General features: G+C 37.1%; 2 protein-coding genes and 1 long non-coding RNA gene across 7 annotated transcripts in view; 2 read left to right on the top strand and 1 right to left on the bottom strand.

Annotated features, from left to right (window-relative positions):
• Window positions 1-7,706, top strand: part of RNF170 (ring finger protein 170) — a 41,779-nt gene extending 34,073 nt beyond the window's left edge. For all 5 annotated transcript variants that reach the window (XM_081269753.1, XM_081269754.1, XM_081269756.1 and 2 more), the window contains one exon: window positions 4,908-7,706. In XM_081269753.1, the coding sequence (XP_081125879.1) occupies window positions 4,908-5,177 (270 nt within the window). In that variant the 3' untranslated portion in view covers window positions 5,178-7,706. The remainder of the gene's footprint in view (window positions 1-4,907) is intronic.
• A 4,869-nt stretch (window positions 7,707-12,575) lies between these two features.
• On the bottom strand, window positions 12,576-16,028 carry LOC308635389. Its single transcript, XR_014019182.1, has 2 exons — window positions 15,890-16,028; window positions 12,576-15,523 (listed from the first exon to the last, which is right to left on the bottom strand). It is a non-coding gene; the product is annotated as an uncharacterized lncRNA (long non-coding RNA).
• On the top strand, window positions 15,920-20,522 carry THAP1 (THAP domain containing 1). The gene is made up of 3 exons (XM_081269759.1): window positions 15,920-16,246; window positions 18,792-18,987; window positions 19,605-20,522. Exons 1-3 carry the CDS (start codon window positions 16,176-16,178, stop codon window positions 19,977-19,979), a joined length of 642 nt encoding a protein of 213 aa, XP_081125885.1. The 5' UTR covers window positions 15,920-16,175; the 3' UTR covers window positions 19,980-20,522.
• The last annotated feature ends 6,232 nt before the right edge of the window (window positions 20,523-26,754 follow it).

Raw genomic sequence — 26,754 nt, 5'->3', positions numbered from 1 at the left:
ATAATATATGGTCTATTTTTGAGAAGGATCCATGTGCTGCTGAGAAAAAAGTATATCCATTGGATGATGGTTGATATATTCTATATATGTCAGTTAAGTCTAGGTTATTGATTGTGGTATTGAGTTCTATAGTTTCTTTATTCAACTTTTGTTTGGAGGATCTGTCCAATGGTGAGAGAGGTTTGTTGAAGTCACCCATAATTATTGTGTTGTGGTCTATTTGATTCTTGAACTTGAGGAGAATTTGTTTTATGAATGTCGCAGCACCATTATTTGGTGCATAAATATTGATAATTGTTATGTCTTGTTGGTGAATGGTTCCTTTTAACAGTATATAATGTCCTTCTTTATCCCTTTTGATTAACTTAGTCTTGAAGTCGATTTTATTCAATATGAGGATGGCCACCCCTGCTTGCTTATGAGGACCGTGTGCATGGTATCTTTTTTCCCATCCTTTCACCTTCAGCCTGTGTATGTCTTTTCCAATCAGATGTGTCTCCTGGAGGCAGCATATTGTTGGATTTGTTTTTTTAATCCATGATACCAGCCTATGTCGCTTTATTGGAGAGTTTAAGCCATTAACATTCAGAGTTACTATTGATATTTGGTTTGTACTTCCATCCATGCTTGATTATTTATCCTTTTTTAAAAAAATTTAGTTTGTTTCTCCATGATTATCTTTCCCCTCGCCCTCTGTCTTTACTGAGGCACTTCCCACTGATGGTTTTGGTTATTGTTTTTCATTTCTTCCTCGTGTAGTGTTTTGCTCAAAATGCTTTGCAATGCTGGTTTTCTGGCTGCAAATTCTTTTAACTTTTGTTTATCATGAAAGATTTTTATTTCGTTGTCATACCTGAAGCTTAATTTTGCTGGATACAGAATTCTTGGTTGGCATCCATTGTCTTTCAGTGTTTGAAATACATTGTTCCATGACCTTCTTGCTTTCAGTGTCTGTGATGAAAAATCCGTTGTTAACCTTATTGGTTTACCCCTGAATGTAATCTGTCTCCTTTCTCTTGTAGCTTTTAATATTTTCTCTTTGTTCTGTATATTGGATATCTTCATAACAATGTGTCTTGGCGTTGGTCTACTGTGATTTTGTGTGCTCGGTGTCCTGTATGCATCTTCAATTTGTATATCTGTTTCCTTTTTTATTTCTGGAAAGTTTTCTGTAATTATTTCATTCAGCAGGTTACTCATTCCCTTGGTTTGAATCTCTGTACCTTCTTCTATCCCGATGACTCGTAAGTTTGGTTTTTTTGTTATCCCATAACTCTTGGATGTTTTTCTCATGATTTTTTACCAGCCTTTCTGAGTTGGCTAGACTCTTTTCAAGATGATATATTTTGTCTTCATTATCTGATGTTCTGGCTTCTACTTGCTCCACTCTGTTAGTGATACTCTCGATTGAGTTTTTAATTTGGTTTATCATTTCCTTCATTTCTAGAATTATTGTTTGATTATTTATAATCTCTATCTCCTGATAAAGATGCTTAACTTCTTCTTTTATCTGTTTATGTAACTCATTCTCAATGTGTTCTTTCGCTGCTTGAATTTGCTGTCTTGTATCCTCTTTAAAGTTCCATTCCATCTGTCCAAGGTGTTCCTTGAGTTCTTTATATGACCATTTTTCTGATGACTCTAGGTCCTCCTGAATATTTAGGCTGTCCTGCATTGTTTGTACTCCTTTTCTTCCTTGCTTTTCGAAGCTGCTCATGTTACTTCTTGTTCTGTTTGACTGATGAGTTACTGTTTACTCCTATAAATTTATTAGATGCTTGGGAGGAAAGGTATTAGAAGGGAAGGGAAGAAGTCACTAAAGAGAATGAGAGTAAGCAGGTAGAATTCAAGGAAGGGGGGATAAGATAATTGAAAAGAAATGAAAAGACAAAAGAAGAAAAAAATAGGAAATAAAAAAGAAAAAAAATAAAAAAATTAAAATTAAAGTTAGAAGAAAAAAATTTTAAAAAATTGTATAAAAAATTTTAAAAAACAAGAAAGAAAAATGAGAATGAAAGAAAAACCCAAATCAAACAAAAGAGAAAAGAAAAAAAGAAAAAAAGAAATAAATGCAGTCTTAGAGTTTGATTAACTTCTCTTCCAGTAGGTGGCGCTGTGCCCACCAGGCCATGTTTCTCCTGTCAATACGCGGGAACCAATCACTGTGCAGCAGCTCCTCCCAGACTGGGCAAGTCTCCAATCCTGAGTGCCTAGGGCCTCCTCTTGCGTCTAGTCACTTCCCACTTTTCCTCTAGCCAGGCCCCTGTCACGGGTGCCGCTCACCACAATACTGGCTACATGCCAGGTCTGCTGCTCCCGGGAGCCCTGTTTTCATGAACGACTGGGCACACTCTTCCAGTTTGCCATTCCCTCAGACCCTAAGTTTGTAGAGCTTGGGGCTGAGAATCCTCAGCGAATTTTACTTGCCCTCCGGTAGCCACGCCCCCGGTAGCTGGTGCAAGAGACCTCAGCTGTCAGCACTGGTGGGAGCGGTAGTTCCGCGCCCCGGGTCCTGCGCGCCACCTCTGATTCCCTCGGGCTGGCTCACGGGAGAGCTGGGAGGGGCCCTTACGGAAGAGCTGGGAGGGGCCCTTAAGGTTTCCCCGTTGTGTGGAGAGGGAAGGCTAAGGAATTACACACTGTAGTCGCAGGTTTCAATGAAGTTACCTCCTCCGCCGCAGTCTGATGACGTCAGTTCTCTGCCATGGTGGTGTCTCTTGCAAATGGCGACAGTTAGTTTCCCTTTGCCGGGCGACCAATGCAACGGGTGGGCCCTTACTGTCTCTCACAAGCCCCGTTTCAAACCTGTGACCACTACCTATGAAGGCCTATGAAGGCTCGGTTGGCATTTACCTCCGTAGGATGAGAAGGGCTGACCAGTTGTTTCAGCCGGATGGATTAGTGCTGAGTCACAGCTGTTTGTCTGCAGGAAGCAGGTGAACGGGAGCTTGAATTCAGCCGATCCGGGCTCAGAGTGTGTTCTGAGAGGCCCAGACTGTTCGCTCCAGATCCACGTCAGCTCAGCATTGCCTAGTGATCCCCAGGAAACAGATTTAGGTTGTTTACGACTCCCTATGCCTGCACAGCTGAAGAGGTCAGAGACTTGATCTCTCTGCGCCCGCCGCCATGTATTGCTCATTATTTTTATAGGAGTCAAATATTTAATGAAAAGACATGTTATATGATGAAGTTATAATAAAAAGAGTTAACTCTTTGATATTCTACCTCCTTCAAAGTTGGAGTTAAGATTATACTTGATATACAAATGTTTCTTGTAAAGTATTCCATATTTTTTGCCTAATTATTATAGATTTTGTATAAATGATGATACCACTTTAGAAGTGAACAAAATATCTCTTATAAAGAGCAGAAAGATATTCAGAAGACATATTGGCTGGTCATGAGAATATTTAAAATATTTTACCATAGACTTTGTGAAAGTTATGTAGCTGTTTTTATTTTTTTTTAAGTTTCTTCCATACCTAGAGAAAATTATCAAAGGAAGTCATTCTAAAAAGATCATTTCTGTTCTCCTGTGACTAGTTTTCCAAAAGTAGTGAAAAGAAGATAAGTGACAAGCTATGTAGCTGAGTTTTTAAAACTATTTTCTCCTCACTCAGTTCTTTGCATTTCTCTTTCCTTTGTCCTCTCAACATATTTGGTACTTGCTAAATATATATGCAGAGTTAGATTTTTATACAAATCAAAATAACAGAACTGTAGGCAGAAGAATGAAGAGAAGTGATTTCACTGGAAGACATCAATTTCACAGCTATTCTTAAACAGCCTTCATATCTTTAATGTGTAATATTTAGATGTTATCTGATAATTTACAGAGTTCATATACAGACTCTCTTTTAGTTCTTAGTAATCTTTGGGGATTACTTTTTAAAAATTATTTTTAGTTGTAGATGGACATTATAACTTTATTATGTCATGCTGAGGATTGAACCCAGTAACGCATACATGCTAGGCAAGTGCTCTACCACTGGGACCAACCCCAGCCCAGTGATTACTCTTTTTTTCTTTTAATATATTTTCTTAGTTGTAGATGGACACAGTACCTTTATTTATTTTTATGTGGTGTTGAGGATCGAACCCAGTACCTCACATGTGCAAGATGTACACTCTACTACTGAGCCACAACCGCAGCCCAGGGATTACTCTTAATTAATTACTAAATGTGCACTTAGCTGAATTATCTCTAGTAAGTTAAACAACTGTCCCCAAATTCACCAGGCTGATAAGTAATGGAATTCACACTGTAAAGCTGACACCCAAGCATAAGACTCAGACCAATCCAGTACACTGGTTTCTTGGTTTGGTTTATTTTACTAACTCAAAATAGAAATAACCTGAGTTTTGCATGACTGTAGGTTGAATATCCCTTATCTGAAATGCTCTGAAATCCAAAATCATTTTGGTGACAATGAAGAAGTTTTGGCTTTTGAAGTGAGTCAGATTTTAGAGCATTTTGGATTTTGGAGCATTTTGGATGTCACATTTTTTTTTTAATATTTATTTTTTAGTTATCGGCGGACACTAAAAAATGTGGTGCTGAGGATCAAACCCGGGCCGCACGCATGCCAGGCCAGTGCGCTACCGCTTGAGCCACATCCCCAGCCCTGGATGTCACATTTTTAAATAAGGAATGTTCAACCTGTATATCCCATAATTTAAGCTTATTGACTCTAGCTGTTTTTCTTCAATTAAGACCTATTTTATAAGAACTCAGTAATTAGAGAATGATTTTTAAGTGAAACACATAATTAGAAAACATGGTTATTCAATCTCATGAAACTCCTTAATTCATTTTAACTGAGTTTGCACATTGTAAGAAAATTATATTATTTTTTACCTTGTCATTTTAGATGCTAAATCTTAATATTTGTTTTTCCTTCTACCAGATTATGGAAAGAATCATGGATCTACCTACTTTACTGAGACATGCATTCAGGGAAATGTTTTCTGTTGGGGGTCTTTTCTGGATGTTCCGCATTAGGATAATACTTTGTTTGATGGGAGCTTTTTTCTATCTAATATCACCTCTAGATTTTGTACCTGAAGCCTTGTTTGGAATTCTAGGCTTTCTAGATGATTTCTTTGTCATCTTCTTGTTGCTTATATACATCTCTATTATGTATCGAGAAGTAATAACCCAAAGACTAACGAGATGAAAAATTTTAAAAAACAGAGTTTACTAGAATTTGAGCTAATGTACAAACAAAAGGACCTAAGGCAGTGTAAATCATCCAAATACTATCTTACAAGTTTTAAAACCATTGTATGACAAACATTTGATTATCATTTGACAAATGCTTAGCAATATATAACTGGAATTTTTACATGTTGCAGGTTCTAATATTGAGATCTTAATTATGGTCTATAGTTGTTATCTTGATACTATGTTGTCTATAAAGTCTCTGGGAAAATATGGAATTAGATTTTTAAAAGGTGGGGGGAGATACTTGATATCTTTTTTCCCAAAATTACTTATGTTAATTGGATATACAGTACAATTTGTCAAATGTAGAATCTATCCAATTTATCCTCCTCAGTGGGTACTCATACAATAATATGTAGCTATGAAACTAAATATTTTGTTACAATAAAATATCCTACAATAGTGGAGGAAAGTCAGCATTTCTTTTAGTGCAAGCTTTGTGCATTTAGACCAGTTCCGCTTTTCCATTCTGATATAATTCTTTGTTATTAGCTAAAACTGAAACTTGAACTTTATAATTTCCCATATTTTGGTTTATGGAACACTTTTTAATCAATAGAAGAATTAACAAGATGAGAAATATTTGTTTCTAGTCGGCACACTTGATGGTCACAGAACATTTAAACAAGAGTTTGGTCATTTTTAGGAATAAATATAAAGATAACTTGTAAAGGGAAAATTACTTTAGGAACCAGATGATCCGGAAAACACATAGTTTTATTCGTTTCTCAGGAAACTGGATCTTCTTGTCTATTAGCATCAAAGACCTTAGGAAAGTACTAGGAACATACTAACCATCTTTGGTTAGCTCTAGCAACAGAATGGAAAAACTTAGTTGTCTGCTGTCAGAAATTTTTATAATGCTGTCTGTCACCTACATAGCAGCATATAGCCCAGATTCACCATCTCTTGTGCAGAATTAGCAAATATGAAGTGACTGGATAGGGAAGTTCTCTTATTTTTTTCTTTCTTTCTGATAACTATGGCATGAGTATCTAATGCTCTTGTCTGCAGTTTTGTTTGATAAGAGTCATACCACAAAGTATTACAAGATCCTTACTTCAGCTCTCATCATTCATAACCTGATGTCAGTTGATGATCAGGAGTGAGTGTTACCTTTGTCATGTGCAGTCACTAATATTATCCTTTAATTTTAGTAAGTATGTGTATGCATAGGGAGATAAAAACCTGTCACATTCTCCCAAGTTAATCAGATTATCCATTAAATGATAAGATTCTGAATGAAATTTCAATTTGTGTTTTCTATTTAATTTGGACCCTAGGACAAAGCTGTTGCTTGTCACAGAAGTAGTACTCAGACATAGCACATGATTAAAGCAATTTCTCACACTTTCATTTTATCCTTAGGGAAATTTTATGAGAAAGGCAGGGTATCACCTTACTTTAAAAAGAGAAAATCCCATGCTATTGACTGACGTTACAATTTTGCCTGAAGTTTTGCAGCAAATAAGTGAATGAATTGGTCGATATTTAGAAATGAAGACTATTTTGAAGAGGAGAAATCAGGAGAAAAACAGGATCCTTTGGAAGTCTTTCATAATATATTAATTCTTCACTGAAGTGAGATAAGTGCTCCCAAGAGGAAAGGTCTAAAAAGATGACACATCAAAGACTTCATGAAAATTCTATATTTCCAAATCAAATGTCCAAGAAAGTAGCAATATATCATAGAAGAACATTTCAGCTCAATCACCAACTTGGGAAGCTAATGAGTAGGAGTTTGTTATATCAGACTGGAAATGCATTTCCTACCTATTATAAATTTGGTGTGGGGCATTAGCAGTGTCATCTTATGAAAGGATTTTACTTTCTGTGCATGTGTTTTGTTTCCAAGTGTCGAATTTCTGGTTACAATAATTTTATTATAATATTTGGAATTATTATTCTTGGTAGAGATGTAGTATACCAAATTTTTCTACATACAAAAACACCGTATGATCTGAAGTCATTATTAAACTGAAAAGGGAACGTGCTGACATTTTTAGACCTGCTTATTATGTCATCTTTACCGATCATAGATGACAAAAGCAGAAGGGATCCAAGAGAGTATTTAAAGCAAGTAGACGTAATCAGTGTTTTAAACATTGTAGTAATACTTCTGTGATTCACAGTTAGATCAAATAAATCAAAGCAACAGTTTAAAAATATTTTTAAACAATATTATAACTCACAAAAACAGATGGTCCAACCCCAGGAGCAGATCACATCTTGGGCAGCTCTGTGGGGAATAAGACAGGGGAAACAACTGTTCTAACAGCCCACTAGAATAGTGGTTTCAATTCATACAGTTCTCAGTGTTTGAGAGGAACAAGGGCAGAAAGGACTTGTACTGATCCCTTGTGACTATGCAGATACCTACCTCACAGAGTTGGTATAGAGTATTGGTGGTTTGGTTAAAACTTCGTGATTTTAGAATTTGTCAAGTGTTTTATTGTTTTGAATAAAAGCAGCATATCTAAAATTGTTTAAAAGGTGTACTCTTTCCATTTCTTTAACATCATCTGCTTTAAAACTTAACTCTTTTAAGCATTGATTATAATGGTTGCTATGGCTTTTTAAAAATATTTTCCATATATATTAGATCCCATACATCACTGTGCACATTTTATTTTTGTACATAAACATTCTTCTGTGGGGTTATGTCCAAAACAATGTGTAGTGTTACAGCAGCAATTTAAAGCATTTATCAATGTTAATTTCGAATACATGATTTTTTTCTTTTCAGTACAGACTTTAGAACTTAACACCTGTCTTAAGAGGCAACTCAACTTTTTATGTATGAAATACAAAAAGGGAAAATTATCCCCCTTCATAAATTTAACTTCTTTTGAACTAACAATAACTTTTCATCTTTACAGTGCAATGTTTCAGTACAATTATACATTGTGTAATCAATTCAGTATCTTTAGGTTATATATATATGTATCTGAAACATTTAACGTCTCTTTGCAACATTCAAACTCCTCCCCTAGCTACTTTGAATTATATAATAAAAATATTAAGTGATAATCCTATGTAATGGAATAATCTCTCCCCACCAGCTCCCCACACTTAGCTGTGGATAACCACTCTGTGATGGCTTTATCTCTAGTGGACATCTAACATCTCATCACATTTTGAATTAATTTTATTTAGACTTTTTAAATTGAAAAAGTAAAAAGGTATTTTTTTTAATACTTTATCTAGGCAATCTATTAATTCTGGGCAAAAATGGAGTACAGATTTAAATAAACCTATATGCTGATTTTCCTGTACACTGACTACCCACCTCCATTTCTTTTCATTGTATATTTAAGTCATATATTCAATAACTGAAATTTTCTGAGTCTATGCCTTCATGTCTACAACACCACCACTCCCACCACCATCACTACTAAATGTACTCTAGGCTCTCTATTTTGCTAAATAGCAACTCATAAACCTGGACTTGGAGAAACAAGAGGAACTTAAGGCTTTTAGGCCCTTAACAATCTCCCAGGATCAGGCCAATAGATTTAAGAGCTACTAACAGGTGGTAGTACTCTCAAAAGATATCCTTAAGCTTTTGTTACTGTCAGAATACTCTAATGGCATCAGTATTTGTTGTAAGCATTCAGTCCTTGACTGTACACAAATAAGGGGTGTCATCTTCATCCATCTGTGTCTTGTGACATGACTATGTCCTAGAATGATACACGAGAGGAGTAAGTGCTCCATTAGAAAACACAGTATGTTCAGTCAAGATCCTTCCTAGTGTTGACTCTATTCTCTAGGCCTCTTGAGAAAATATGTGATGGAAGAGAGTTAAGGGCTAAGGATATTTCAAAGTCACTGATACTGATATCAGTTTAAATTTCAACTAGTTTTTAAAAAAATTAAAAAATATTAAAAAATACTTAGATTAAAATAGCAAAACTTTGATAATTCTTATGTAAAACAGTATTTTTATCTACCCAAATATTATACTAATCTTTGTTTTACTAATCTTCCAACATTAGAGCTGTAAGGGTTTTTACAAACTAACTCCCCCCCCCTTTTTTTTAATATTTTTTAAGTTGTCAATGGATCTTTTATTTATTTATATGTGGCACTGAGGAGTGAACCCATGGCTTCACACATGCCAGGCAAGTGCACTACCACTGAGCCACAACTGGCTAGCTTTTTCTAGTGTTCTCTTTTGAAAATCAGGTGAATACTATGAATAGCTCACCAGAAAAACCTGGTGTATGAGGATGGTCTGCCACAGGTGCAAGGTACCCAAAGAAAAAGGCAAGACATATACAGGACTGCACGTAGCACAATTAGTGATCTAGGGGCAAAGGCATGTCTTTGGTGGCAGCAGTAGACAGATCCCTGCACCCCAAGGAAGGAAAAAGGAATGTACTTGGGCTATTAAAAACTATTAACATATTAAGTGTTGGTAAGAAACAAATTGGGGGCTGGAGCTTTAGCTCAGTGGCAGAGTGCTTGGGTGAGGCACTGGGTTTGATCCTCAGCACCACATAAAATAAATAAAATAAAGCCATGCTGTCCACACCCAACTACAAAAAAATAAAAATAAAAAATAAAAACAAACAGTTTGGGCATCAGTAGCCAGTACAAAACACTAGGCTAAATATCTCAACAACTATCATATAGGGTTTGAACCGTGTGCAGGGTCATCTGAAAGCAAAATGACAGTTATGATCAAGATAGCTGACATGTCAAGCTAGATCCTCAAACATATGTATAATTTTGCATTAATTTTCAGGGGTTTCAAGGCCTGACTATTCATGGATTCCAGATTTAAACTTCCTCATTTAGTACCACAATCTTTTTCTACAGATGGAAAAAAGAGGCACAGAGAGCCTGAATGCTATATCAAAAACACCATAGAGTGGATGGTTTAGTGCAATGTCAGGGTACCAGCATGGTTGGATTCTGGTGAGGGCCCACTTCTTGTTGTATCCTCACATGACATAGAGGGACCGCCTCATTCATGAGGTCTCCACCCTCATTACCCACATACCTCTGAGGGTCATGTCGCAAGCCTAGACTGACATTGCTTTTCTGATCTGTCCTTTTTGATCGCTCTGCCTATGATCCCCACATAGCACCTGAGATGGGTGTGGCTTTCCAAGATGTCAGTCTGCTAAACAGAAGACATCACTAAGCAACCCCCTGCAATCCAATCCCTTGCCTTATTTGGGTTGAACTTTCTTGAATGTCTTCCCCACAAATAGGAGAGTTTCAGGCATGCTTTTCTCTTTTGCCTGCCTCTCTTGCCTCCTTTGTGGGAGCTAGGGTCAAGAAGCCATCACTGAATCCCAAAAAAGGTATTTTCTGTCTCTGTGTAGTTATTTAGTAGCCAGCCCAATTCATGTGGAGTGATCCCAACTGATTCATTCACGTGTTGCAGCAGACCCCACCTCTAAATGTCACCATATTGGGGATTAGGCTTCAACATGTGAATTTTGGGGTAACACATTCAGTCCATAGCAGTTGGATAGAAATTACTTTCCTTCAGCTGGGTGTGGTGGCACATTCAGTCCATAGCAGTTGGATAGAAATTACTTTCCTTCAGCTGGGTGTGGTGGCACATGCTGGGGATGCTGAGGCAGGAGGATCACAAGTTCAGAGTCTTCAGCAACTTAGCGAGACCCTGTCTCAAAAAAATATAATTTTTTTTCTTCAGATAGAACTTATCTATAATAAATGTGAAAAAAACTTAGCCTTTTAATATCATGGGTTCTCTTTTTTCCTAAAAGGCATTCTATTAGTAAATAAATTCAGCTCTTGGCCTTTTAAGACAAAAAACATAAAAATTCTAACTAGCTTTCTTTAGTTTATTCCTATTTAGTTTCTTCCCCTTAAATGGCAATGATATATAAAGCTAAGACATATGTTCATATCTGATATTTATTGAAGGATCAAATGAAGACATCAAATGAATGTATAAACAAATTTTGCATATTTTATACAGTCCTTTAATAAGCTGTTTTATTAAGAATAACAAATTCCAAAAAATGTTTAAATCATGAGGGTCAATGATGAATTAGTTAACAAGCTATCTGACCATCTTCATTGCCTCTTTCCCCAGAAGTAACCTTTCCTGACTATAGTTTTATCCACATATTTTTTTTTCTTGTGTGTTAGCTTCAACATTATATATGTAAGAATCACCCACATTGTTGTGGGCTGAAGCTTATTTTGATTGTTGTACAGTATTCCATGTGGGCCATCCTACAATTTATTCATTCCAATGTTAATGGACATTTGGTCTGTTTCCACCAACTTATTTAAAAGGCAGGACAATCATCTTAATAAGTAAAAATGCCTCCCCACTGTACCCCTTGAGTACTAAGAAGTTATAAGAAACAGGTATTTGATCTATGTTTTATTAAAAAAAATCAATATTCAGTTCAATTCAACAAATATTTCTAAAATTATATACAATTCAAGATATCCATAAATTCACCTTACTTTAGAATTATCCTCAAAAGAATAAAACTGTATTTAATTTTCAAGTTATGGATAGATAGAAGATAGAAAATAAGAATAGAGAATGAAGAAAACTTGACTGAGGGAAATACAATCAAACAGTAACCAAATTGTTTTGTTTCACTCTAGACTAATCACAAAACTCATCCTCCACACTGGCTGTGGTCCTTGTGCCCTTTTCAGTGGCAGGCACTCTCAACTTCTACAAGTGCCTGTTACTTTCTCTTCTGATATTCCCCAGGCCTACAACTCCCACAGCCAATTACTCAGTTTCTTAAATCATTCCTCCCCAAGTTCTGTATTTTTTCCCATTAAAAATCCATTTGCAACTCAAAAGAATTGCTTTTGCATCACCATCCATCCATCTATCTTAAAGCTCAAGCCAAATGCTCAAACTAGAAACGCAAGATCATCACCCTTGATATCTTGATTCCTCTCTTCCTAACTCTGATAACCACCAATAGGCAAGCATTTCTGACACGTACAAATATCTCAAATCCCACCACTGTATCTCCTTTGCCTTGATGCAAGCTACTACCATCTCTTGCTCACCTGCAACAACCTCTTAGTTGGTCAGCTCACTCATACTGTTGTCCCTAACTCTTCTCACAATGGACAGAGTAACTTCTTTTTTTTTTTTTTTTTCTTTTTGGTACTTGGGATTGAAGTCTGGGGCACTCAACTACTGAGCCACATTCCCAGCCCTATTTTGTATTTTATTTAGAGACAGGGTCTCACTGAGTTGCTTAGCGCCTCGCCATTGCTGAGGCTGGCTTTGAACTCACTATCTTCCTGTCTCTACCTCCAAGCTGGAGCCACTGGGATTACAGGCATGTGCCACTGCTTGGCCAGAGTGACCTTTTTTTTAAAAAAAAAATGCTTATTAAATCACATGTCTCCTCTGCCTAAAAATAATTTAGTGGTTTCCCATTGCACTTAATATCCAAACAAATAACCTTACTTTATCCCATCCTCCCCACTGGCCTTACCACCACAGCCTCTCTGTTTGGTTCCCAGTAAACAGAACTCTTGACTGTCAGTACTACCAGAACCAAATCAGGGTCTCAGCACACACTTCCTAAGCCTAGAATGCTCCCTCTATCCTCCTCACCTTCATGCTTTTACTCATTTCATCCTCTGGTTCTCAGGTTAAATGTCCCTCCTCACACAGATTACCCTAGTTAAAGTAGGTAGTGACTCTCATCACCCCTCCCTTTATTCATTCTTAAAACATTCTGATGTATTCAAACACCCTAACACAATGTTATTTTATTTACATTTTTGTTGTGTCTTCTCACTAGAATATAAGCTCTATGAACATGGGGACTATGATAGCTTTCCTCACTAATACATTCCCAGACATAGCATAATGCCTATATCATAGTAGGTGCTCAATAAATAAAGATTAATAAATAAAAGAAAAACCACGAAGAGACAAGGAAACACTACTTTACTCCTTTACTGCTACCACTCACATCTAAGCCACCATCATCTCTCACCTATGTTACCACAAATGTCAGTCTTCCAGCCTCTAAGTTGCTCCCCTCCTATCTACATGAATACAGCAGAATGATCTCCCTGTTCAAAAGTTTACCTTGGGTCTAGGTGTATAGCTCAATAGTATAAGTGCCAGCTTAGCCTGTATAGGATCCTTTCCTCAATTCCCAAACCCACCAAAAAAAGAAAAAAATAAGATAAAGCCTATTTTCCTCAGAGAAAAGTTCAAAATCCTTGCACCAGCCTATAAGGCCCTACATGCTTCTGTCCCCTTTCCTCTTCCATAATTTTATCTATTATTTGTTCCCTCATCTCAGCTCTACTCCAGATACACAAACCCCTTCTGTTCTTTGAACAAGCCAAGAACACTGAGCCTCAGGAGCTTTTCCTTACCCATTCCCTTGGACTGCAAGGTACTTTCCAACCGATATCCTCCTAGCTAACTCACACCAGTTTCAAATCTTTGCTCAACAGTCACTTCCTTATTAGGCCTGTCTTTTCCATGTATTTGAAGTTGCAGCCCTCTCAGCCCAACCCCACACCTTTCACATTGTAACATATTATGTGGCCACATGTTTCCCCTTACTCCACGTAGACTATTAGCTCCATAGGGCAGAAATCATTGTCCTATTACTTATATATTCCAAGCTCCTAGAACTGTGCATAAAACACAGATGTTCAAATTTATTAATTAACTGATGAAGAATTTCAGTGAACTCAAGTTAAAGTTTCAGATCATCCTCTATTATCACATTCTGTTATTTCTTGCACAGTGGATCACTATGCACTAATAAGATTACCACCTGTCTCAATACTTCAGGAAATGATAGCAATAAAAACTATTATTCTAGCATTATGGCTCCAAAAACTATTTAAGATACACAGCTTAATTTAGATACATTTGATTAAACATTGTTTTCAGAATAATTTAAGGCAGACACTACAAACTCTTGGGGTTACAGGCTGGGTTAGACACAATACCTATTCTCAACAGCATCTCAGTTCTGATGAGGAAGACAACATAAACATTAAAATGTGGTTCCAAAGTGTTTACAGAAGTTAATACAAGATTTCACTGGAATAAGAGAAATGCGTTAGTTGGAGAGGGCAGGAAGAGAGGATAAAGAAAGTTTGTTGGAGCAGATAACACTTGGGCCATATCTTAAAAGTGATCATGGAAAGGCATTTCTGACCAAGTAAAAGAGCCTATTTTAAAGAAGTCACAAAAGATAAAACATAAAGCTATATATAAGAGTGTTTAAAGACAAGTAGAGGGCTGGGGATATGGCTCAAGCGGTAGCGCTCGCCTGGCATGCGTGCAGCCCGGGTTCGATCCTCAGCACCACATACCAACAAAGATGTTGTGTCCGCCGAGAACTAAAAAATAAATATTAAAAATTCTCTTTCTCTCTCTCCTCTCTCACTCTCTCTTAAAAAAAAAAAAAAAAAAAAAGACAAGTAGAGGGAGGTGGCAGTAAAGTAAAAGTACTTGCTCCTAAAGGGGTGTACAGCTTACCATAAATAGTATGGATTTTATTCAGAAGAAAAGTGAAAGGGCTCACAGATTTGAAATTAGTGTGAGTTAGCTAGGAGGATATCTGGGGAAAGTACCTTGCAGTCCAAGGGAATGGATAAGGAAAAGCTCTGAAGGATACATGTACAGGCATGATAATCAAGTTTCTATGGATGATATATTGGTGAGAGGCAAAGCTGGACATCAGGATAATCAAAGGGTGGCAGCAAGGTAAATAACAGAAAGAGCTGGTCAGGAATACCATGAAAGACGGAAAGAGATTTAAGAGATTCATTTTATTTTACAAAATCAACCTAGTCCTCAGAGGTTGGGGTGATGGGAAAGGCACATCCTAGATGATTCCAAAGTTTCTGATTTAGGCAGCTAAACAAATAACAGACATAATTCAGAAGGGAGATTTACGTAGGAAATTAAAAAAAAAAAATCTAGGACATCATGGCATTTCACTGAATTTAAGGAGCAAGGTATTTAGAATTGGAGAGGACCAGAAGATGAACCCTAAGGGAAACATTAACATTTAAGAGAGCTGAAAAGTGTATTACAAGAGCCATTTAACAGTCCGTTTTCCAGACTTAGTTCTACATAAAAGAGAGAAAGAAGGAACCAGGAGGTGAAACCTCTATGTGAAATAGCTCCAGCAGCTTGTAATTTCCATCAGAACACAAGGAGATCACAGCACAGTATGGCCAGCAAAAAGCTGCCTCGGGAGCTGAGAAGATACAGCATGTGTAGGTCCTCTTTCACTGCTACAAATCGATCACCTGGGCTCTCACAGAGCGCTGTGTTGCCTGAACAGACAGGGAATGGGATAAAGATCAGCAGTCTGGGAAAGGGGTCTGAAAATTTGTTTTACAAATCAATAGCCTCCCACTCACTTTTTAAAGAAATGGGTGTTTTACACGTGTTTTCTGTAGCCCACCAGATACAACAGGCCGTACTTGATCTCCACTGTAAGCCGCCTCAATAAAAGGATAAATTAACCCACCACCCAAGGCGGAAGTCGGAACCGGGACACCGCCCATTTCCCGCCTCCTTCCCCCACAAATCCCTCCCTCCCTGCGAAAGCTCTGAGGCCCCGCCCACTTCCGTAACACAGCACAGGCCGCAAGTCACGCCGGGCCTCAGCCAATGTTCTGCCTCCCAGGAAACGTTACCTCTGACCGCTGGGCTAATCAGAGACAGTGGGACGAACTCCTCGCGAGAGGTGAGGTTGAAGCTGCCTCCGCCATCTTGGAGATGGGAGACGGGCGATGGCTGTGGTCCTTCTGCTAATGCAAACAACAAAACGGGCACAGTAGTCGCCCCAGAGTGAGGTTTTCATCATTGTTAACTATTGACCAAAACTACAGAAGAAGCGAGAGGGTCAAAACCGAGCTCAGCGACACTGTGAGCCCTTTCACTTTTCTTCTGGGTCGGCTTAAGTGACTGAGGACCGGAAGGATGGTGCAGTCCTGCTCCGCCTACGGCTGCAAGAACCGATATGATAAGGATAAACCTGTTTCTTTCCACAAGTATGGAACCAGAGCGTCTCGCGGACCGGTCCCAGCTGGGGTTGGGGGCGCGCGGCCGGTCGGGCTGGGGGCGGAGCTAGGCGCGTGTCCGCGCGAGACCTGACGATAGGGGCGGGGGTGGGGGCGGGGCACGGGATTCCGGGCTACGGGCTCCGTAGGGGTCTCCCGGCCCTGTCGTGGTGGGCGTTCCTGAGTTGGGGATACTTTAGGAGACCACAGCAGCGCGCTCTAGGGTATATTGCCGAGGCGGCCATTTGCGCTCTCGGGAGGGCTCCTGGCTGCAAAGCTCTCACTTTCCTGGGCCTGGCGAGCTCGCTACCGCGAGCGATTTCTGCCAGCCGCTCAGGGCCTCGGGGCTTGGTCTTGCAAGAGTTGTGGAGCAGCCAGAATAACTCCCTAAGGCCCAAACTTCAAATAAAAACAAAGACCTTTAAAAACACCAAGAAGTCGCAATATTCTTATCTCCGCTGATTCGGAGGCTTGCATTATAGCAATTAATGATTGAATTTTGGCCAGGATATCAGGATTTTTTTTTTTACACAATTTCCAGGAATTACCCTTTAAGGGTCTCTAGGTTTTAAAGGAAGCCTCTAGTGCAGCCATGGAGTTGTTATCTTTCAGCACACAGTAATGATAATATAGACAATACTCAGGTGCCATAATAAAGGTCAATGTGAGCTATTACAGATCTGCTCCACAGCTTTCATGGCTATTTTATCCTCTAGTTTCCGCAGCTAACCAGCTGTAGTGGAGAATATTCTCTTGAAAATAGGAAAAGAAAATTGCAAGATTGAAATTAACGGACTAGGGATATAGCTCAGTGCTTGCCTAGCATGCACAAGGCCCTGGGTTCAATCCCCAACACCATTAAAAAAAAAAAAAAAAGATTGAAATTAACGATAATCAAGTAATGCACACAATGTTTTCAATCAGCCAAATTCAGTGTTTACAAATTTTATTATATTTCCATCATGATTTCTCTGCCAGAATGCCTGACGATATGAAAGTAAGAGCTAAGAAGTCAGATCCAATGGTAAATTACACAAGTGTTTCATAACCAAATAATACGAAAGCAGATTTTAAAATATTCTTTCAAAAATTTTTATGAGGAATTATTTATGTGTGATAGGGGGTATGGATGCATATTTATATGTTTTATGTAACTTGAACTGAACCACAGGCAAATAAAACTGCATGGAGCATAAAGAGATCTTCGGAGTGTTTACTTTTCCCCATGGAGAAGGGGTTGGCCCATTATGACATTCAGTTCAGTATATCCTAATTGGTGTTTTTGTAATTTTTGAAAATGATGTCCTTTTAGGGTGTAGGAATAGGTCCAAAGATGACAGGAATATGCATTTGGCTCTCCACCTTCCCGTCCCTCATTTCTAATAACAGGTAGAAAAAAAATCTAAAAGTATGGAAAATAGTTGAGAATAACATAACACTTATCAGAAATACTGTGTTCCTGTTAGATCTTTAAAAGATTAAGCCTGAGCACTGTAGTGCACATCTATAATCCCAACAACTCTAGAGCCTGAAGCAGGAGAATAGCAAGTTTGACAGCAACCTGAGCAATTTAGGGAGATCCTGTTTTAAAATAAAATTTTTAAATGGGTGGGTATATAGCTTAGAGGCCATTATGCTCCTGGGTTCAATCCCCAGTACAAAAAAAAAAAAAGTTGAATGATTCAGAAGGGCTAACCTTAATGTAGAACAGTTTGGGGGCAAGTAGATGGGAAAGATCTTCATAGATTCTCACAGCTAAAATTGTAATCCTTGGGCCAGGAGGCCCTGTGTATTGAATTTTACAAGTGATTGCTACCTTAGTTTGTACATCTGACCATCATTTCCAGCAGGGATTTTCAAAGAGCACCTCTTCTCCCAGCTTCTAAATAGTAGCAGAGAGAGAGCTTGCTGTGCCAAGAAAAGGGACTCTTGGGTAGATTTGTTAGATCTTTGTGATTATAGCACAAATTTTAGCATACCTTAGTTGGAAGAGAAACTGAAATAGATTTGAAACATCTTGTTTTGACTTTTTTTCCTAATCCTTCCAAATTCTATCTCCTTTTACTTGGGCCTAATGGACATATCCCAGTTGAGTTAGAGATAAATAAAATAAATAATTTCCTTTTTTTTTTTTTTATCATTATCTGCCTATAATTTGATTAGTTCAAATTCAGCCTATTTATATTTTTCAGTCAGAGTGATTATACTAGAACTAGAAGTCTCTTTTCCCCTAGGACAGAAGATGTGTATATACCATTTTTGTTTTTATATGCAACACACAGAAATTTATTAGTAAAAAATATATAAGTACAGTTTCATTCTATAGGATATATTTTACTTGAACCTTTTTTGTCTTTAATATAGAAAGTTAAACATTAATCAGTGAGATAAATATGTAAGTGGAGCTAATCTTTAATCAAGTACTCTTTAGTATGTCAAGACCAATGTAAGATAGTTCTTTACTAAGTAAGAAAGTTTGGGTGCCTTTATTTGTTTATTTTTAAAAAGGTTAGAGAACTGAATTTTGTCTTCTTAGGTTTCCTCTTACTCGACCCAGTCTTTGTGAAAAATGGGAGGCAGCTGTCAGAAGAAAAAACTTTAAGCCCACCAAGTACAGCAGTATTTGTTCAGAACATTTTACTCCAGACTGCTTTAAGAGGGAGTGCAACAACAAGTTACTGAAAGAGAATGCTGTACCCACAATATTTCTTTGTACTGAGCCACATGACAAGGTAATATGTATTTCAAAATGTTGAGCTGTCTTGTATTTATAAAATTAATGTGTTTAATGTATTCATTGTGGAAAATTTGGAAAACTTAGGGAACAGTTAAGAAAACAGATGTAGCTAGAACCTATTGCTTGTAAATAACCACTATTAACAGTGACATACTTTTTAAAAAACACAAAATGGAGTTTATTAAATATCCTCACCCTAAGAAATTCAATCTAACTTTGTGACTTACTTAAAGATCACTCTAGGGGCTGGGGTTGTGGCTTAGTGGTAGAGCATTTGCCTAGCATATGTGAGGCCCTGGGCACCACATATAAATAAAATAAAGGTCCATTTACAACTAAAATAAATATATACATTAAAAAAATAGATCACTCTATGCCTCTACTTGTATGTTGATAGGTTTGGGGTTATCTTTCTCAGTGACTGTTTAGTTTTAAGTTATTATCTGTTGTCTGCATTCCACTTCAATTTTAAGTAGTAAAAATTGAAGCTCTGTTCTTATTTTGGAATGTTTTTGTACCACCGAGTCGCAGAAGTCAAATTCCACAGTTTAACTCATTTAAGCTATTATTTTTAGTTACTAAATTCACATATGATCTGCATTTTTGTTTTAGAAGGAAGATCTTCTGGAGCCACAAGAACACCTTCCCCCACCTTCTTTAACACCTCCCATTTCCCAGGTCGATGCTGCTATTGGGTTACTAATGCCTCCACTTCAAACCCCTGATAATCTCTCAGTTTTCTGTGACCACAACTATACTGTGGAGGATACAATGCACCAGAGGAAAAGGATTCATCAGCTAGAACAACAAGTTGAAAAGCTCAGGAAGAAGCTCAAGACTGCCCAGCAGCGATGCAGAAGACAAGAACGACAGCTTGAAAAACTAAAGGAGGTTGTACACTTCCAGAAAGAGAAAGATGACATATCAGAAAGAGGCTATGTGATTCTACCAAATGACTTCTTTGAAATAGTTGAAGTACCAGCATAAAAAAAAAAAAAGTGAAATGTGTATTGATTTTTAATGGGGCAAGACCACACATCCTCTTTTAGCTTATATAGGAGTTTCATTTGGGGGAAAAAAAGCACTTGATTACTTGTATAAAAACAATTCAGAATATTTTTTTAAAAAATAAATTAGATATATACTGTAAAATTGTAAATTTTTGTTTGTAATTTCAGAGTTTTTACATTAAAAAAATATTTTAAAAGTTATTTAAAAAAGCCTTAGACTGCCATTATAAATTGGTTTCAAGATTGGAGATTTTGTTTGAATATTTATAGAAATAATGTAAAAATAAAAAGCACAGAGAGTGAGAACAGTGAAGTAAAGATAAGATTTAAGTTTCAATTTTAAAAATTAATGCTCTTTATTGAAAAAACTTAATTATATTTTAAATCAGAAGTATGGATTAGATCGTAGGGTATAACCTGTCTGTGTATTCGAACATTCACATCCGTAAAATCAGAAGGTTCATTTATCTTTCTGAATCACTTGTCAAGGATAAATTGGCAAATCAATTGAAAAAGATTTGACTGTCTTCAGAACAGAAAATAAAGAATCATTCTGTATCAATAAATATAAAGGTGAGTTTTTAAAAAATGAACCCTTTCATTTTTCCCCAGCATTATAAAATCGAATATATTCTCAGGTAGAGAAACATTTTTTTTTTTTTTTTTTTTGGTACCAGGGATTGGACCCAGGGGTGCTTAACCATCAAGCCACATCTTCAGCTCCCTCCCCCATTTTTTTTTTTTTTTTTTTTAATTTTGAGACAGAGTCTTACTACATTGCTTAGGGCCTTGCTAAACTGCTGAGCCTGACTTTGAACTTGCAATCCTCCTGCCTCAGCCTACAAAGCTGCTGGGATTGCATACATGGGCTGCAGTGCCCAATTTTGGAAGAAACATTCTTTAACAACAAAGTAAGGCATTTGTTACCATTGAAGTAAAAATTGGGACCTGACTCTTGATGAAAGGATACCCAATTCCCTAACTGTAATTATATCTTCATCCAAATGTCTTACCAAATATGTTCTGTTGATAGTTTGATTTGTATAATGACATGGTACTCTTGTGTTTAACTAATTGATTTTGGTCCAGACTTCACATAAAAAATTAGTTTTTCACTTGTAACATGTTAGAAATTATATCCCACCTACTTAAATGAGTGATTTATATTCAAAAGCAACCTAATACATAATGTTTATTGTACTAAATTTTGAGACTTACTGCAGTTTCTGTTCAAACTGTGAGTTGTATTCTAATTTTGTGAGAAATTTTAATATATTTGAAATGAAAACATGTTCTGAGTACAAAATATTGCTATAGAAATTATTTAGATTTAGAATAATTATTCCAACTACAATTATCACTTTTATACTTAAAGGTACACTGAGATAGTTGAAGAGTAACAGACTTTTTTTTACTTTTTTTTTTTAAAGATAAAAAAGAGATAAAACAAGGATGTTAAAAAGTGTTTTTTATAGAACTGATTTTTATTGTTATTCACTGCCATGCTACCTGTAGGTAGCAGTTTGATTCATGGAGATTTGATTCTTTGTGAACCAATATCAAAAATAGAAAATAATGTTTAGATTACTTACATAGTCTGATAACAATATTTAGGACTACAATGAATGAGAGCACGTTCATTGGTTTCTGATGGAACGCAACCGTTTTTTAGAAGCTTCAAAGTCTTCAAATAGTTTGTTTTCATATTTCATCTCTAGCAATTCCTGGAAAACTGGGTAAATATTTTTTCAAAGTGTGTATCTTTAACCTAAATTGTCTTCTACATAAAAGACTGTGTGTGTGTGTGTGTGTGTGTGTGTTTGTGTGTGTGTTTGTCCAAAACCAAGAATCTAGGTTAGATTATAACCTAGGTTAGATTATTTAGCGTTATAATCTAGGTTAGATTATTTAGCGTTATTTAATTTGAAGCTGTTGTCTTTATGACAGATGTAAATCCCCATTTGTATCTAACTGAGTAAGCAGCACATGTACCAACAGCTTGTATTTAAATGTTTGAAATGTACATGCTTATTTCTGAATTTGAGGTGGAACAATTTAACATCTTGTTGATTTTTCTTTTTTTTGTTTTGTTTTGTTTTGTCCCCCCCCCCCTTTCTGGGAACGAATTTAAATTTACCATTGCTGATTGCAAATTTGCAATTCTCCTACCATGTCCTCATATGTAGCTGGGATTACAGGAGTGTGCCATTGTGCCTGATTTGTTGAATGTTTTTAAAATTCATTTTATCTATTGTTTATAACATTTCCAAGAAAAGTAAAACATTTAGGCTAAAATAAGTCCTGTTCAAGTATAGTGGAACTCAGTCTGAAAAAAAGTAGGGAAAAAGTCAGTCTGAAATGGGGAGAAAAGAAATGCGAATTGCAGTGTATTCTGAAAGTTGAAATTTAAGTGCATATAGTAAAATACTAAAATATCCATTTATGTGTGACAATTTGGAAGAAATAGCAAGAAGCAGTTGTTTCTCAGAACTGCTGGGAGAACTGGAAAATCTCACAGGGCTTTAGAGTCAAAGTAGTGTAGAAATTCTTGAAGACTCATCATCAAACCCTGTATGATTCCCTTTTATAACATCTTTGGTAAGTGGTGATCTTTTCTCTGTTCACTTTTAAGCAAATATTCTGCTTAAATTCTTTAAAATAGGTTTCTAGCTATAAAATAGAATCAGTTGCCACTCTAATTAAAGAATATTTCTTTATGGAACTTAAACTTTACTTTGACCTCCTACTTAGTTTGAACTGTCACATTCTAAAATTAAAGTCTTGAATTAAAAAAGAATTTAAGTGTATACTGATCTTATACCTGTTGTGTGTTCTAAATAATTTTGCCATTGTGGTAAGAGCATAGCAGCAAACATTGAGTAGGCAAATAATGATACAAAATATATCTATAAAAATTATGTATCAATTGTTTTTTATGTTATACAACTATCTACGCATATCTTTCTTTTTTTTTCTTTTTTTTTTTTTTTGTAGTTGTAGATGGACAATATGCCTTTATTTATTTTTATGTGGTGCTAAGGATGGAACTGAGTGCCTCACAAGTGGGAGGCAAGTGCTCTGCCACTGAGCTATAGCCCCAGCCCTGAGTATATCTTTTAAAACTTCACTCAACATGTTTTTAAATTTTATCTGTTTATTCATGGAAACATAGCTCATTTATTTTCATTGTTGATGTTAATTCATAAATAAGCCTTACTATTAAAAAAGAAAGAAAGAAAGAGGCCAGGCATGATGGCACATGCCTATATTGTGGCGACTTGGGAAGCTGAGGCAAGAGAATGAGAAGATGGCCAGTTTGAGGCCAGCCTCAGTAACTTAAGGCCCTAAGGAACTTAACAAGACCTTCAAGACCTTGTCTCCAATAAAAAATAAACAGGGCTGGGGATGTGGATCAGTGGTTAAGAAACCCTGGGTTTAATCCTCAATACCTTATTAAAAAAAAAAAAAAAAAAAAAACTATAAGGAGGTAAAAATGTGAGGGGAAAAAAATGGAAATTCTAGAGTTGTTATTAACCAGAATAAAACATTCATTAGTGGAATGCAACACTAGTTTGAACTGATAGAAGAAAAATCGGCAAACTTGAAGGTAGAGATTATACCATCCAAAGAGTAGAGATGAAAAAAAGAAATGAACAAAGCCTCAGAAATGTGTAGCATTGTTAAACACACCAACATATGAGTAAGTGGAGTACCAAAAGAAGAAAGGGGCTGGGGGCGGGGAGAGAGGAAGGAGCAGAAGAGTAATGTAAGAAATAATCATTCCCAAGTTTGATGAAATACACATACACAAAGCACACAAAAAACTTAATACCAAACAAGATAAATTCAGAGATCCACAGCCAGACATGTAATAAAATGTTTAAAAAAAATTTTTTTTTGAAAGCAGTAGGAGAAGAGTGATGTATACCTGAGAACCACAACAAGATTAATGTTATGGCTTATTAGGAAAAAAAAAATTAGACCAGAAAGCAGTCAAATGACAGAGTGCTAAAGGAAAAACTTTTTGTCAAATTTATCTGTAGCAAAACTCTCAAAAATGAAAGTAAACCAGATGCACCGATATACTCCTGTAATCCCAGCCACTTGGGAGACTGAAGCAGGAGGATCATAAATTCAAAGTAAGTCTCTGTAATTCAGCAAGACTTATCTCAAAATTAAAAAGGAGGGGCTGAGGTTCAGTGGTAGAGCACTTGCCTAGCCCATGTGAGGCACTCGGTTCAATCCTCAGAAGCAAAATTATATATATATATATATATATATATATATATATATATATATATATATATATAATTATATAATTATATATATATTTATATATATATAAATGTTTTTAGTAAAAAAATTATATAATTTTTTTTTTACTAAAAACATTTTTAAAAAATGAAAAAGAGAATGTAACTCAGTAGTAAACCTGGGTTCCATCCCCAGCTCTTTACAGAGGATAAAAGAAAAGGGGTGTGGGGCGGGGGGAGATTCAAGATTCTGGGGAAATGGCAGGGTCATAGGAAATACCAGGAAAATATCACCACACAGACAAAAATAGTTGTCATCATCTATGTGTTGAAACTGTTTTGGAACTCTAGTCTTTTGAATACTTGAAACCAAGAGAAGGCTTGAATGGCAAATTACAGGGTCAACTTCAGTTGAATTCAACTCTTAGCTCAGTGGCAACTTACAATTTTTCACACCCCCTCCCCCAGCCATATGGCAGAAAGTGCAAAAGCTACAGGAGCAGTTTGTAAATGACTTATGAAAATCAGGTCAAATAAGAACCCTGCCCTCCAAGTACCAGGCTTCTGTGTCTAATTATTACTGTTGCTTCTAATCACGGAGGTGCAAGTGCACTGGGGCAGCCATTGTTGCTGTTAGCACACAGCTTTTTATTCAGAAATGGAATTTCATGCAGAAACAGGATGACACCTCTGATGGATCCACTTTCCTAGTGGAAAAAAAGCCACTGGCCAAAGGAAGAGCCTGGGCTTATGCTGGTTATACTGAGAGATGACTTGCGTGTGTGGGAATCCACCTATGAAAAGAGCGAGGACTTTTTCAGCATTGAAGCCCATGAGGGGGTAGAATCCGTTATTTGGGAACTTATAGTGGCACTCCCGCTATTAAAACTGCCTGATACAAGTGAACTTCCTCTCAGCTCTGCCCAAAAAGATCTTCTGAAGCACTCGAGATGGGCGTGACCCATTAGAAACCGATGGCCTACCTGCCTCCACCTGTATCCTGTTTAGGTGAAGAACTTTCTATCCAGTCCATTTAATCTATTCTGATATAAATAAAGCAAGCTTGCGGTCTCCCTTCTTGGTCAGTACCCATCTGGTCAGGTTGGCCGGTCGCTGCCCCCATTCTGAAACTATATTTCTGTGTCCTATTTCTGTAGTACTTTTTTTCGTAGCTTTTATTTCTCAGCTAGCGCATCCTTCCAGAGAACCCTCTCTCTTGCCCATGCAGGATGTGAGCGAGAAGCTTGTCAGTTTGGGCACTCAGGAATTTGGGTTCTGTTTTATTAATTAATGAATGTGTCAGTTTGACCGCTCAGGAATTTGGGTTTTTTGTTTTTACTGGGCAGTGGAGGAGTTGGGGTCAGCAGTCAGTATCTGGGACCTGTTTTTACTGGGCAAGGTATAGTGTTGGGGGTCTGCCGCCAGCAACTGGAAATAATTTGTTCTGGGAGAGATCAATGCTTAAGTCTCTTCTCAGAGACTGTCATTCTAGGTATGATGGACTCGTTCTCCCCAGGGCTTTTTTTGTCACCGGGAAGGAATGGAGTTTCATGCAGGAAAGGATCAATACTATCAATGTGTGGCTTTCTTTTTCACTTCCTTTTCCCAGTCTGCACTATTTGGGGGTTTTTCATTTTCCTTATCTGACAGTTGCACCCCCCCACACACACAGATGCAAACCCCTCCCCTATAGAAGTGAGGTCCAGAAATTAAAGATTTGGCACCTCCCCGCTCCCACTTTTTTTTTAATCCCCTCTTGGGAGCCAGGCATTAAAGTTAGGACATTCAAAAACAACTTCACATATGGGGAAATTATAAAGTCAATGTGCATACCCAGGGGAAAGTGCAGTCTACACCTCAGGCTGATTCCAGGCACAGAGACAATTCATAACAAAACAAGGGCTGGGGATGTGGCTCAAGCGGTAGCACGCTCGCCTGGCATGCATGCAGCCCGGATTCAATCCTCAGCACCACATACAAACAAAGATGTGTCCGACAAAAACTAAAAAAAAAAAAAAAAAAAAAAATATATATATATATTTATATATATATATATATATATATATAGACAAAACAAAAGAGAGCCGTCACGGTGGCCCATGCTGTAATCCCAGCGACTTTGAAGGCTGAGGCAGGAGGATCTCAAGTTCAAAGCTAGACTTAGCAACTCACTGAGACTCTGTCTCTAAATAAAATACAAACAAGGGCTGAGGATATGGCTCAGTATTTAAGTACTCCTGGGTTCAATCCCTGGTACAAAAAACAAAACTAGTAAAGCCTAGGGTGGTGGGAAATGGAAGCCAAAGCATTGATTCTTCCCCAAATAATTCCTTTCTCAGTGACAGTATAATGGAAAGAGATCATCATTGAACACTGACCCCCAAACCCTCCATTCTTCTCCAAGTAAAAATATTGCCCAGTAAAAAAAAAAAAAATTCAAATTCTCACAAGCCTGTTTCCCTGAGTGCCCAAACTGACATGCGCTGTCAATAAAACTCA

Source organism: Spermophilus citellus (assembly GCF_964194105.1).
Source record: "Spermophilus citellus genome assembly, chromosome: 16".
Classification (NCBI taxonomy): domain Eukaryota; kingdom Metazoa; phylum Chordata; class Mammalia; order Rodentia; family Sciuridae; genus Spermophilus; species Spermophilus citellus.
Note: the sequence above shows the minus strand (reverse complement) of the source record. Positions and strands in the feature narration are given on the sequence as shown.

Coding starts and splice junctions, on each gene's coding strand:
- THAP1 (XM_081269759.1), top strand. CDS start 16,176: ATGGTGCAGTCCTGCTCCGCCTACGGCTGCAAGAACCGATATGATAAG. Junction 16,247..18,791: donor AAACCTGTTTCTTTCCACAA/GTATGGAACCAG, acceptor TTGTCTTCTTAG/GTTTCCTCTTACTCGACCCA. Junction 18,988..19,604: donor GTACTGAGCCACATGACAAG/GTAATATGTATT, acceptor TTTTTGTTTTAG/AAGGAAGATCTTCTGGAGCC.